The sequence below is a fragment of the Lytechinus pictus genome, chromosome 14 (genome assembly GCF_037042905.1).
Source record: "Lytechinus pictus isolate F3 Inbred chromosome 14, Lp3.0, whole genome shotgun sequence".
Lineage (NCBI taxonomy): Eukaryota > Metazoa > Echinodermata > Echinoidea > Temnopleuroida > Toxopneustidae > Lytechinus > Lytechinus pictus.
The window spans coordinates 16,742,308-16,755,949 of NC_087258.1; the positions used below are offsets into that span (position 1 = coordinate 16,742,308).

The 13,642-nt window shown below is 37.6% G+C and overlaps 1 protein-coding gene across 20 annotated transcripts in view; it reads right to left on the reverse strand.

Annotated features, from left to right (window-relative positions):
- Positions 1 to 13,642, reverse strand: part of LOC129276551 (chromodomain-helicase-DNA-binding protein Mi-2 homolog) — a 45,495-nt gene that overhangs the window by 12,163 nt on the left and 19,690 nt on the right. For 13 of the 20 annotated variants that reach the window (XM_054912927.2, XM_064109595.1, XM_054912933.2 and 10 more), the window contains 13 exons: positions 13,287 to 13,418; positions 12,637 to 12,754; positions 12,135 to 12,352; positions 10,811 to 10,955; positions 9,982 to 10,148; positions 9,007 to 9,211; positions 6,989 to 7,084; positions 6,479 to 6,555; positions 3,871 to 4,004; positions 3,057 to 3,201; positions 2,143 to 2,623; positions 1,389 to 1,779; positions 564 to 696 (listed from right to left, as the gene is read on the reverse strand). In XM_054912927.2, the coding sequence (XP_054768902.2) occupies positions 564 to 696; positions 1,389 to 1,779; positions 2,143 to 2,623; positions 3,057 to 3,201; positions 3,871 to 4,004; positions 6,479 to 6,555; positions 6,989 to 7,084; positions 9,007 to 9,211; positions 9,982 to 10,148; positions 10,811 to 10,955; positions 12,135 to 12,352; positions 12,637 to 12,754; positions 13,287 to 13,418 (2,442 nt within the window). The remainder of the gene's footprint in view (positions 1 to 563; positions 697 to 1,388; positions 1,780 to 2,142; positions 2,624 to 3,056; positions 3,202 to 3,870; positions 4,005 to 6,478; positions 6,556 to 6,988; positions 7,085 to 9,006; positions 9,212 to 9,981; positions 10,149 to 10,810; positions 10,956 to 12,134; positions 12,353 to 12,636; positions 12,755 to 13,286; positions 13,419 to 13,642) is intronic. The other 7 variants (XM_064109590.1, XM_064109599.1, XM_064109597.1 and 4 more) reach the window with 1 other exon arrangement.

The following is a 13,642-nucleotide window of genomic DNA, read 5'->3' on the forward strand; positions in this document are numbered from 1 at the left end:
CAAAGGTTATACATCATTATGAAATTACAAAAGTGGCTCCAAATGATATGATTGGTTGTGCGTACACAGTCATTCATTTGGCTCAATGCAGAGGTTTATCAATGACCGGTTTTCTGCAAAGAATAATGACATTTCATGGTTTGGGGATGAGGATGGCAGGTTTTGAAGTTTTTTTTTTTTTTTTTTTTGGGGGGGGGGTCATTCATGTTGATTACATTCTTCAGATGATGAAACTCTGGAACCAGTTTATTAAACAAACACAACTCCAAAAATCAAATGCCACATGCTATTTTAAAAATTAGAAGCATGCAATCAGAACTTGGTTGCGATCGTCTGGGTTGAGTTTAAAAGCAACATTTAAAAAAGCCCCAAATGATACAGCTCATATAAGTACAATATCAATAAATTTACAGTTTGTTTAACTGTTTTGTTTTCATAATTTTTCAGTATTACACAATTAAGGATCCACTTGGAGGAAAATATATTGAACACAAAAATACAAGAACCACATGTAAAATTGCTGGAGATAAGAACAGAAAGAACCAATTTTTTATTGTACAAACCTTGAACCTGCGAGCAAGGAACTTGTTCTTGATTTCCAAATAGTTGCCCTTGCCTTGATCGACCTTGAATGGTTCATTAAGGATGGCATAGGCAGGGTCATTCTGGATATCCTGCCAACGACCATAGCCATGTCTGATGGGGGTAGGTGTCGTAGGTCAAGGATCATCAACAGCAAGTTGTAATGGTAAGAGAAAATTACAGACATACTGGGATAATAGGAGTTTTCAATAATTCGCAAATTGTTATTTCTTTCAATGATCATGAAAAGAAAGTTGTGAAGGATTAGAATGTGACAGACACACCAGTGAAACTGGATTTTTTGCAATAATTCCTGAATTTGTTTATTTATTTTGAGGATCATCAACAAGAAGTTGGAAAGTTAGGATTGGTTGACAGCATGACAGAAATAACAGAGGGATAGTAATTTCAAAATAATTCCTGCATTTGTTAACTTTCTTCGTTTGTATTTCATATGAAAAGTTCCTTTGATTCAGTACCTGAATGCTTTTTAAAACCTTTTTGATGTTGTCAAATGTAAAATGTCAGTATACTGTCATTGCTGTCATGCAGGTTCCAAAGGATGTCTATTACATGGAAGAAGGTAGACACACTGTGGTTATATCAATATTGACATTGATCTTCATTAGAAAACTTAACAGATGACATGCACGTATATTCCAATGCAAGTCAGACAATGTGAGGCCATATTCAATCATTTTCAAATTAATATTTCAGACAGTCTGGATACTGTATTACATATTCAAAGACAAAACAGAGAATCAAAATGGCCACATGGCTATCTGTAAGTCTGTATTAAAGGATACTTGACGATACCATGCAGCAACCAGTAGTCATGCTTCCGATGCCAGATCTCAGCCTCGTTATCACACATCTCCTTAGCCGCTCTCTCCTCATTCAGCCACAGCGTATGAAGCTCTGTAAAACCGCCATCGGCAATGTTGAAGACAAATGGCCTCTTCTCTGGCTTCTTCACAACCACCTTCTCCTTTTCAGCCACTTTCTCCTTTTCTTCCTCTTCTTTCTTTGGTTCGTCCTTCTTGGTTTGGTCATCCTCCTTTGATTCTTCCTTGGTGTCTTCTTTCTTTTCCGTCTTGGAGTCTTCCTCTTTGGTTTCTTCCTTCGTTTCTTTGGTTTCACTATCTCCTTCTTTCTTTGCCTCGTCCGTCTTCTCTTCTCCCTTCTTGACTTCCTCATCTAGATTAGAGACAGGATACGATAAGTTGTTTTCTGTGAATGTACCTTATGGGTAGATGGTGCTATACAAATACTGCTCATCATTATCATAATCATCATCATATTCACCATCACCATCATGATTATCATCACCAACACCACCAACCATATCATCATCATAATCTTCATCATCATCATCATCATCATCACAATCATCATCATCACCACCACCATCACCCATATCATCATCATCACCATCACCACTATAATCCTGTACATTATTACAGTGGACATTTTTCTTAGTAAATTTCATGAAAAGAATGTAAACACTAACAAAATTATTTGATCTCCCTTCTCTGATAAGGACTTCCTTTCAAAACTCACCTTTTGTTTCCTCTTCCTTCTTGACTCCATCACCTTCCTTGGATTCCTCCTTATCAGTCTCCATAGGTTCATCCTTTGTTTCCTTGGCAGCGCCATCCTCTGTCTCCATCTTCTCTTCCTTTGCTGCCGTCTCATCTCCCTTCTTCTCCTCCGATTTATCCTCCTTCTTCTCCTCTTCCACCTCCATTTTTTCCTCTCCTTCTTTTTTCTCCTCATCTGCCTTTCCTTCAGCCTTGTCAGGCTCTGTTTTGGTTTCATCAGTCTTTTCTGATTTGGTTTCACCTTCGGGCGTCTTGGCTGCCTTGGCGTCCGAGTCGCTGGTCTTGGAGTCCACTGTACTGGCCGGGGAGGCCACTCTGGCTGGGGTGGGGATGGGCGAGGAGGTCCGTGAACTTCCCTTGCTTGATGAACCCTTGCCGGTCAGCTGGCTGATTAGTTCCGGCAGACTCACACTACCATTGATAGGCTCGAACTCTAGCACCTGATCAAGAAAAGAAATGCATTGGAAAAAAATATATTACACAAGCTGTACAGGGGCCCAAAACACGAAGGTTAGCGATTAATCGTATGATTGATTTCCACAAATGATCGTACATTGTAGTCAATCGTAGAAAAATGTTATAAGATCATTGCTGAGCTTTGCGTTACGGGCCCCAGGGTATAACATTATTTTGTCAGAAAGGACGTTACATGCTTCAAAGGGTACACTTTTTGTTTTGTTTATCTAATAGAAACTGAACACAGTATATTTATAATTATATTATTTTCATACTCTATGACAAGTCATGAAGCAACAAGAGGCAAACAAGACAAGGCTACTTGAAATAAATTCACTAATAAACTTTCAACGTCAAAGCATGTAAAAATTGCTACTCACACTATACGACAAGAGAAAAGTAAAATAAATGACTTGCCTTTTTCCTGATGAGGCTCATGACTCCTATCCTTGTGAGGACGTGTTGCCGTGACAACCCTTCCCTTGGGACACCATCAGCGAAGGTATCTGCTCCATCAGAGCCTGGTTCACACAAATGCCTCATGAACAATGATACGTAGGCCCTAGGGGAATTAAAAGGATTAATTAATTAACAGAAGATACAATGAGTCTATCAGATTATAGCAGGATTGATTGGGCATTGTGATATCTCTGTAATCCAAGCTACAGGGGGGAAAAACATGAATTGGTGCAGAGGTTCAGGGTCCGAGCCGTGGCCTAGTCTTTCGGATGGTGTTGTTACCTGGCGTAAATAAACTTGTCTAACTGATACACCTCAGTACAAACTCAATCACACATACACACATACTACCTACTTTAATATTCACTTTCCAAAAAACAAAAGAAAATCACAAGTGAGGGAAATAGTGAAAATAAGCACATTTTTCAGACAAAAATAATTCAATTTTCAGGAGCAGAAGAGACAAGATGCTATTAAAGTGAGATTCTTGCTAAAAGTGGCACAGACTGTCGATACGGTATGATACCTCATATCTATGTGATACTGCCTCCAGGGCCCCATCTAACAGAGAGTTGTGATTGATTCAAATTTTCAAATCAATCTTGTATTGCAACTGATCTAAATTTGAATAATTAAAAGATAAGTGGATCAATTCCAATTTGAGTTTAATCTTGATCAATTGCAACTCTGCAAAACAGGGCCTATATCATTTGCTGAATCAAAGCAAAACAAAGTTGTAAAGTAATAATAAGATAGGGTAATGTCCTCTCACCTAAAATGCCTTTCTGGCTTGCCCCTGAGATCTCTGACTAGCCACTGTGAGTTGTATGGGTCTTGGGGAGGCATGCCCCATCTCATGATAGCGTTCAAGAAAGCCTTGCGTTGACGGGCACTGAAACCAAGGACCTAGGCACAAAGTACACAGAAATTGAACTTATATTCAGATCTATATTGCAGAGATAAGACAATTGACACTAGGCCCCCCCCCCCCGTAAAACAAGTTACAGTTAGATTGGTACATTTGAATGACAAGAAATCTCCAGTAATATATAGGCTGCTATAATGATCATTCTGTCACCAACAACATGGATATTACTGATATATCAATCCAACCGAATGCTATCAATTTATATATCAATTTATGCAATCTGCTGTAGATAGCACACACAAACAATTTAACAAAAATGCATATATCACTGATCTGTTTATCCAGCTAAATATCATCAACGGTTTACCCCAACTCTGCACAGGAGTACTTCTTTCACTTTGTGAACGATTTTCGATAAGCCTGAGTCGAATCGATTTTAAAATCGGTGTTCGATCGATGTCATCGAACGCCGATGCAGATTTTGCAAAATCGGTGCATCGAAAAAAAAAAAAATACGTCGGCCGGCCGATTCATTTGGTTCACACAATCAAACATCAACATAAACAGTAATATCCGTCTCGACTACTACTTACTTCATTTATATTGCCCCCAAAATGAAACGGATTGTGTAATTATGATGCCTATTCACCATTAATTTGAAGTTTATTTCGATCATAGTTCGAGTCTTACTCGTCTGCACGGCTCGTCTGCTCGTGCCGAGATAATTTATGCATGATGAATTTATGAATGGAAGTCGCCATTGATCGTGCATGCGCAGTACTGTGCTTTAATCAAATCAGAAAATGGCCAGAAAATGGATGCGATCAACGTATAAAAGTAAATCTTGCTTTCATGAACAATATTAATATCATGACCATAGAACATGATTTCATCGTAACATTTAACAATAATTTGCATATGATAATCATTAATATGAATTTAGAGCTTGATGTGAAACGTTTGTATTTCGTTTCAATTTTCAATGGCGGACATCACATGACGATCGACTTGAGTGAGTGGAATCGCACTTGTCTAAAAAAATAATTACACGTCAGGATTGATTATCGAACATTGTCAACATGTAGAAACTCTTTTGATGATCGTAATATCACCATATAATAATATTTTACATGACACAACAGAGAAAAATTACATTTGATATTTTTTCCCATCAATTTGAAGCTTGTTTGTGCCCAACTTTGGGCTCTGATTTCATGAATGGAAAATATGTCAGACGTCATCGAACGCGCATGCGCATTGTGCTTCTTTTCTCGGAGCTCGGAGACGTCCAGAGATGGAATAAAAAATAAAAATAATGCCAGTATAATACTATTAATTCTTCCATATGAACATAACATACTTTGCTGACATCCGTCAATATTTTTAGTATGGCCATAAAATCTTATTAAATCGTAATTATTTTACATCCAATAATAATTTATATGAAGTTAGAGCTCGATCCGAGATAGTCGTATTTATTTCGATCACAAGCTCTTGTGTCTAAAATAAATGGATTATCATTATCAGGATTAAGTCTCGAACATCGTCAGAACTCATATTTTCCAATCTTTCCTCACAATCGTTATATATCAGCATTGAATACCAATTCAAATGACCATCCAGAGAAAATTACGTATTTATTTCCATCAATTTATTTGGAGCTAATTTTGGATCCAACTACCCCGCCAACTACACAATCTCAGGCAAGTTACAGCGCTCTCCCCGCTGTTTGCACTTGTTAGATGGCGCTGGCAAGCATGCCTGTCGTTTCGGGAGAGTGAGTGAACGGGGCTGCGGACGGGGCTGGTCTGTGCGAGGCTGGACTGCGAATGCTAGTTGACCGAAAATCATTCGGATCGACTCTGCGTGATTCATGTCTTTAATATTGTTTCATTTTAAACTTATATGTTATCATCTGCAAATATCATTGTTGAAGATATTTTGGGAAGAATTCTGCATTGCCCCCGGCCTTTTTTGTGTTTTGTGATCATGGAAAATACAAACGAACTTTGCTCTGTCATCTGCTTTTGCAACGCTCACCCGGCGCGGCCAGCGCAGACTGTCAGTGCATGTAGTGCATGCATAGCGCATGCATCGACGGCCGGCCGTAGCAAAAAAAATGACTCGATTTTCCCCGCCTTCAAATTTCGATGCATCGATGTTCGATCGAATTAAAGCTGTCGAACACCGGATTTCAAAATAATCGATATGACTCAGGCTTAATTTTCGATAACATCTTTGCTTTCAGCCAATCAGATTAAAGGATTTGAATGGAATATAACAGTAGTCAGTGAAAATCACATACAGCAACTGGTTTCATAATAAACTCCCTTATATACCACTATTTGAAATATACCGTAATTTTTTTTTAATCCCCCTGCTAAAGGTTTCTTCAATAAGTTCGGACTGGGATCAAACTCTCTTTTCAGAGAAAGTCAAAACAAATTTGGAGATAATTGATACTGATTATAATAATAGATCAATATTTGTTGTGAAATGGAAGTAAACTTACCTCGATTTGACCGCCAACCCTAGCCAGGAGAGGTGGGAGCTTTTCCCTGTCCCTCTCTGCTCTTCTACTCCTTCGAACTGGTGACAAAAACATAGATACATGATGGTTGCATGTTAGCAAGTATTTATGCTTAAAAAGTAGTGATTTGAAACAATAGATACTAAATAAAACTACAGAATGATGTAAGGTATTGTATGGACACTTCAATGCTATGCAAAATCCTGAACATCACTTAATTTTGTTTTATGAAGTACATCACAAAGTTTTGACACGTTATTTATAATTTCTTCCTTGAGCATTTGTTTTCTTTAAAAAAAAAAATCATATTTCATAATTATTACCAAGTCACCCAAATTGTCTTGTTTTGAATAGTCTGTGAAAACAATGATTAGGCAGTCTCTTTATCAATTGGTTCTCTCTGGTAGGGCATTTATTCAAATTACAATGTCTTTCAGAGGAATAAAACCTATTCATTGCTAAAAATCATTCTCCCTTGTAAGAGAAACTTACTGTTATCATTCTTGTCATCATAGTCCTGGTCATCCTCCTCATCATCGGTACCACCAGAGTAATCACTGAAGTCATCGTTGAGTTTATCATCCCATACTGCAAGAATTCAATGTGAGGGGTATGTTATTATACATATATCTAGGGAGAAAAATATGAACTGCAATACGCACAAACATCCAATGCTAAATAGAAAAAAAACATGCAAGTTTGATGCATAGTTAAATCATTCAAACACATCAATTTTCTTTTTTTTTTCTTCATACATTTTGCTATGCTATATCCATTTTCTTGACCCATTTTATTTTTCTCAAACATAGTTACTTTGCGTGACATTCATCTGCAAATTGGCACTCTCTACCCAAATGGGTAATGAACTGTCTACAGGCTACCTGGCAAAATAGCATTAACTTATATATTCCAACTTAGGCTTTCTGTTGTGAATTTCATTTTACATGCAGGAAATAATTGCATAAGACTCAACTATTTCAACTATTAATGTTAGCTCTGGAATAAGCACTGCCGTAAAATATTTTTCAAAATCTTTAATGTTTTAAATTATAATAATAACAATCACTTCTTATCAATTATTAAATTACATACAAAACAAATGATTGCAACTGAAATTTGTTAATATTGTTAGTGCAACGAGCAATACCAGTAACATTCAGACATTGTTAATGAGTAATATATGTACTTGCAAACAAAACACCAGTCACATTTTATCATGTTATGTCTACAGCTACTTAAACAGACAAGCACATGTTTTAGTTGTAACTTTCTTTTGAAGGAACTTCCATAACATTCACAGTAGTGTATATTTCGGTTGAACGTTATGTAAGTTCCATCAAAAGAAAATGGTATCAATTATCCAAACACACACATAGATCTGGCCGTGGAGGATTATCTAATGTTACTGGAGGTGCTGTGACAATGCTCAGCACCCCCAGTAACAATATCCAGAATAATCCTCCTTGGACAGGGCCCTGAACACACACTACACATATCCTTACCAACCCACACCCATTTGACTTATGATGATGGCAAAATAATTCATATTTAACTTCATTGAAGTTTGTCGTTGTGTTTGTAATTTCTTTCAGGTTATGACAATCCATATCCTTTGCAAATATATAATATTTTCTTAAATAATTTTCATCAGTACTTATGATTGTGTTTGATGTCTCAATATTCTTATCACAAATGACATACATTGTATTAGTGATTTCAATCTAATCATGATTGATGATGATGATATATAATATTCATGGGGTACATTGATTCTTTTTAAGATTATAAAGAAATGTATGGTAATGTGTTAATAAGACTAATTCAGAGTCCAATTAGACAATGCATAATAAATAAACAAAGGAACGATTCTCAAAGTATTACATTGATAATTATGCGCTATCAGGAAAATGAACTGCACGTTCAATTGCTTAACTATTGTATTTAACTATATTGTTTTGTAAGTTGTTTACAGATATGATCAACTTTAGTCTTTAGATGAAATCGAAGTCAGTTTTCTGATGGATCTCAAGCTACAATATGATACAGGTAGCTGTTCAGATTCATAAATTGACAGATTTTGGGTTCATCTTTGTTTGAATTTTTCAAAGTCACCTAAAATCTTTTCATAAATAATTGACCAAGTTATAAAATTGATCTGAGTGCAATGTATCCAAGATCAATATAAGTGTAACCTTTCCCAGCATATAAAAGTAAACATGAAAAAAATTATTTCCCCAACTTCCCAGCCCTATTTAATCACCTTATATAATCCAGTGGTTATTAAATTAGCCCAAGTGAGTTCCTTTTGTAAGTATTCCCATTAAATACCGATATGTTGTTGGTTATTCCAGGGGTTAACGACACGTAAATGGTGATGACGGTGATTATATATTTGTGCCGAGTCTTCCCATTAAATAATGATATGTTAATTATTCCACAGGTTAATGACATGTAAATGATGGTGATGGTGGTGAATATATGTGCGATTTTGAGCGCGGTTGTCGTCTTACCATTCTTCCCAAGCCTACCTCCTCTGCTGGTATCTTCCTGGGCAGCGTCGTTATAGTTAACCTGTCTCCTGACCCTCTTGCCCTTGCCCAGCGTCCTGGCCAGGTCCTCCTGCTGCTGCTCGTAGTGGTGACGCAGGAGCTTCTCCCAGTAGGCAGGATCCGATGGCTCCAGCTCCTGCTTGATGACCTCCGTCTCAGGCTCCGGCTTAGGGAGGAAAAGAGATTTTTTTTTATGGAGGAAAGATTTTTTAATTATAAATTATTATCATCATTATTATTAAAATTGTGGTGATGCAGGAGCTTCTCCCAGTAGGCAGGATCCGATGGCTCCAGCTCCTGCTTGATGATCTCCGTCTCAGGCTCCGGCTTAAAGGGGGAAGGAGCTATATTAATTGTTATAAAATTGTGGTGATGCAGGAGCTCCTCCCAGTCAGCAAGATCCGATGGCTCCAGCTCCTGCTAGGTGACCTCAGGTTCCAGGTTAGGGAGGGACAGGGAGAGGTTTATATACATGTCTAGACAAGCAATAGAGTCACAATCATTTTGGATGGTTATTGTTTTAGTGATGTATGAGGTATTAATCCATTATGTTTCAAATATATGTTCCCTAAAAATATCATGTCACAACGACAGAAGTTTTTTATGTCAATAATCAGATGTATCTACCTGTTTTGTTTATTTAATATAGTTTGCTCAATGTCTAATGCAATAAATTTGAAAAGAAATTGCTCAAAGAAGAACCTGAGATTCATATTAAACAGATATTTTTGTACTAGATAGTTCAGAGTTGACGGCTGTGAAAGGAGTCATTCGCGGCATATCCCTCTCTGTTTAAATGTCTAAAATATTGACTGCATAACTTGCCAATCTTAACTTCACAATACAAAATGATCATTTGTCGCAAGTTGTTCAGATTGAAGGCTTATTCAGAGCAAACAATATGAGCGAAAGGAATCACAGTTTGTTTCATCCTACCTCTTCCTCGGCCTCCTCATCCTTGACCACATAGCTGGCCACCTTGAAGGACTGTAGGTACTCATTGGACATGTCATCCTTGGGTTCCTCTACGTTGCCTTCCTTGGTCCTGTCCAGGAGATCGTTGACGGTCTTATCGTCCCATTGGATGGTGCCCTCGACTTCCTCTGTGGTTGTAAAAGGTAAATGGGGAGAACAGTTGGAAGATAGCCTCAGACAGCTTTCACAGTTGCGATAAGAACTGATTGATATTGATACAGATTAGTTTCACGACTTGAATGAATAGAATTGAAGATTTCTGATCAAAGGGGTATTACTCTTCTGCCTAATAAAACACATGGGTAGTGGATTCATATCCCAGCAACAGAATTAATTCCTTCAGCAAAAACTTTATCTATATTGTGCTGCACTTAACCGGGGGAGGTGAATGGGTACCTGGCAGGTCCGATTCCAAGAAAGGAACAAAGGGTTGCAAACACCAGTTGAGGCTAATTCCAGGGTAATAAATAGAGCACATTTCAATTGGCTACTATAGAGGCAGCGCTTTATTAATGCTACTAATCATATCACGCTCCTCAACCAATAAAAGCTAAAACATGACAACTTTTTAGTAATGACAATCATCATGAAACAGCATCCGGGTTTACAATCCTGACAACACCTTACACTGACAGTGACATCAACTCTTCCCAACTGACGCCACAGTCACACCGGCAAAAATCATCTTCAGACCGACCAAATATATTACCATATTTCTAATGATATACGTTTGATTGGTTTGGAGTTTAGTTTCATTGGTGTGACTGTAGCATTATCAAGTCACACTTACCTGCCCCTTCATCATCCTTGAAGAGTTGTTCGGTTCCAAACTTGAGGATCTCGTCCAGTTCTTTCTTGGACATAGCCCCCTTGGCCTGAGAGCCAAGACCGGGCCTGACCACCAAATGGGTCAACATCATCTTCTTCTTAGCCACCTACACAAATAAATGGTCAAAATATGTAATAATTATGAATATGTGTTATCTTTGTTTGTTATAAAAAAATATCTAAATGTAGTGCCACTTGCATTATAGATGAATAAGTTTGTGGTATGGTATAGCAAAGTAATGACATCACAATATTGTCCCTTGTGATATTACTGGGTTTTTTTTTCAAGTTAAAGTGAGCCAGCAATGGATCCACAGGATTGAAATGTGTTTGGCTATAATTCAATTGTACTCAAATAGCCCTTCGTCCACACTTTGAACCAATCAACGATCACTGATCTCTTCAATGCATTTGCACAAGAATCAAGTCTCTCAGAAATTAAAGCATGCTACATCAAACATTTTATGCATACCATCCCCAAACTCTCAAAATAATATAGCATCCCAAATCCTAATGGCAGAGCTGCCAAGTTGTATTTTGCATTTTCAGTATTCTTATCCCCCAAAATCAGTATTTTGACAAAAAAAATCAGTATTTTTACCGTGTGAGATAAATATTTTGTATTTTCCCCCAAAAAAGTGTATTTCATAATAAAATGCTTGGCGCACTCGCCCATCACGGCGCTCAAGCTGCATGCAAGCTAAAATGTGCACTGCTCTTGCAGATGAAAAAAAAAAAAACATTGAAACTTGTGTATATCTCACCCTGGTTTTTACAAAATGATTGAAAAAAAAAAACAAGTTACCTGAAATTACATTGATCTAATAACCATATTTGTGTACGTTTTATGAAATAGAGACATATAGAGATGATTTTTCTCAATAAATTTCGATTTTGTAAAAAAAAAAAAAAAAAACGGAAAAATCGTACTACTTGGCAGCTCTGTAATGGTAATCTTTTCGCAATATGAAGATTTAACCCTATCTGGCCAGGGTATTTTGGGAGTTCATATGGCCGGGGGGGCCTCCCAGGCCCCCCTTGAGATCTTGGCTGTCGACTGCGCGATCGCGCTGAAAATTGGCAAGCGGGTTATCTGTGACATAATCTACAAAATTGTATAGTATTTTATTTCATGCGAATTGCTATTAAGTGATTATGCTAATTTATGCATAATTAGTATGCAAAATCATTAAGCCACATCAAGCTCAACATATAGTATAATGTACAAACTCATCTCAAATACTGTAACTCTTGTGTTCTCTATCTATGAGAGGTTCTTGACTTACTTGAGTGATTCTCTCCTCCACCGATGCCCTTGTGACGAAGCGATAGATCATGACCTTGTTGGACTGACCGATACGATGCGCCCTGCTGAAGGCTTGGATGTCATTGTGAGGATTCCAGTCAGAGTCGTAGATGATGACAGTGTCGGCCGTGGCCAGGTTGATACCCAGACCACCGGCACGGGTTGACAAGAGGAACACAAACTGCTCGGCTCCAGGAGCTGTGAAGAGATTCAAAAATGATGTCAAGACTATTTGATCTGATGTATTATAGGATTACACACTTATTATTTTTAGAGCGAATAAGATGGCTAGAGCTTGTAGCACTTGTGCAATGGCAATCATCTTTTGTTCAAGCATTTTTAATACAAGTCTAAATGACTTCAGAAAATGTTACAAGTAGAAAAATCCCATTGTAGATCAGGAATGGCCTATCAAGTATTTAACGTTTGCTACTCATCATCTTTAATAACAAATTTGAATATTGGAAAATGAATGTTCGTACCATTAAATCTGTCGATAGCCTCTTGCCTGAGACCTCCTGTCACACCACCATCAATCCTCTCATACTTGTAGCCTTCACCTTCTAAAAAGTCTTCCAGGAGATCCAACATCCTTGTCATCTAAGAAACAAGATAAAGATATCTTTAGTTAGTCTTCTGGGAAACACAAGGGATTATTACCCTAGGATTAGTCACGTAATTCACAATTCAAAATCACAAAGCAGAAGGTGGGTGGTTTAAGACAGTGAAGGTAATAAAGACATAGAATGAAAGAAGCTTGTTTGCCTTGGTTGAATAGACTTAAACTTGAAGTGGAGGATAGTAGGCGGGTTGGGTTGAGGATAAAGGATGCACTTATTCGTGCAAAGTGGGACTGAAATGGTGGGAGGGGGGTTCATGAAAGTTGTAAGTACTGACTAAAATATCAGCTCTGTTAATTTTAGTGAAATCCTTGGTTGAGAAGCAGGGGGGGGGGTCATGAAATTTGTAAGCTAAAATCCTCGGTTTTGATTGGTTGACAAGCACTGATCAGAGAACGTGGACAAGCGTCATGGAAACCGTTGGTGCTTAGGTGTTCAGCAGGGATATATTACAAACATCATGGCTCAACAACTATCCTGCAGATCGAATAGCAGCTGCACTACTTGCTCACCTGTGAGAAGATAAGAACTCTATGATTGTCCTTCTTGAGTGCCTTCAACATCTTACTGAGGAGTACCAGTTTACCACATGCCTTGACCAAAGATATCACCTCAAATGCTCCATTCTGGAGTCTTTGAGCCTCCTGAAATGACAGAGCATAGAAGCAAATTTCTACATTTGTTCAATTTTTTTTTAATTTTAACCATGAAACTTTTCTGCTAAGGGTCAAACAATTTCATAACTAAATCATCATGACTACAGTGCCAGCTTAAAACTGTAAATTTCATAAAGCTGTTTTAAAAGTCATACAAAACTTTCTGGAAGAATGGAATATAGTAAAGCTAAAAGTGTTCCTCATTTAATTTT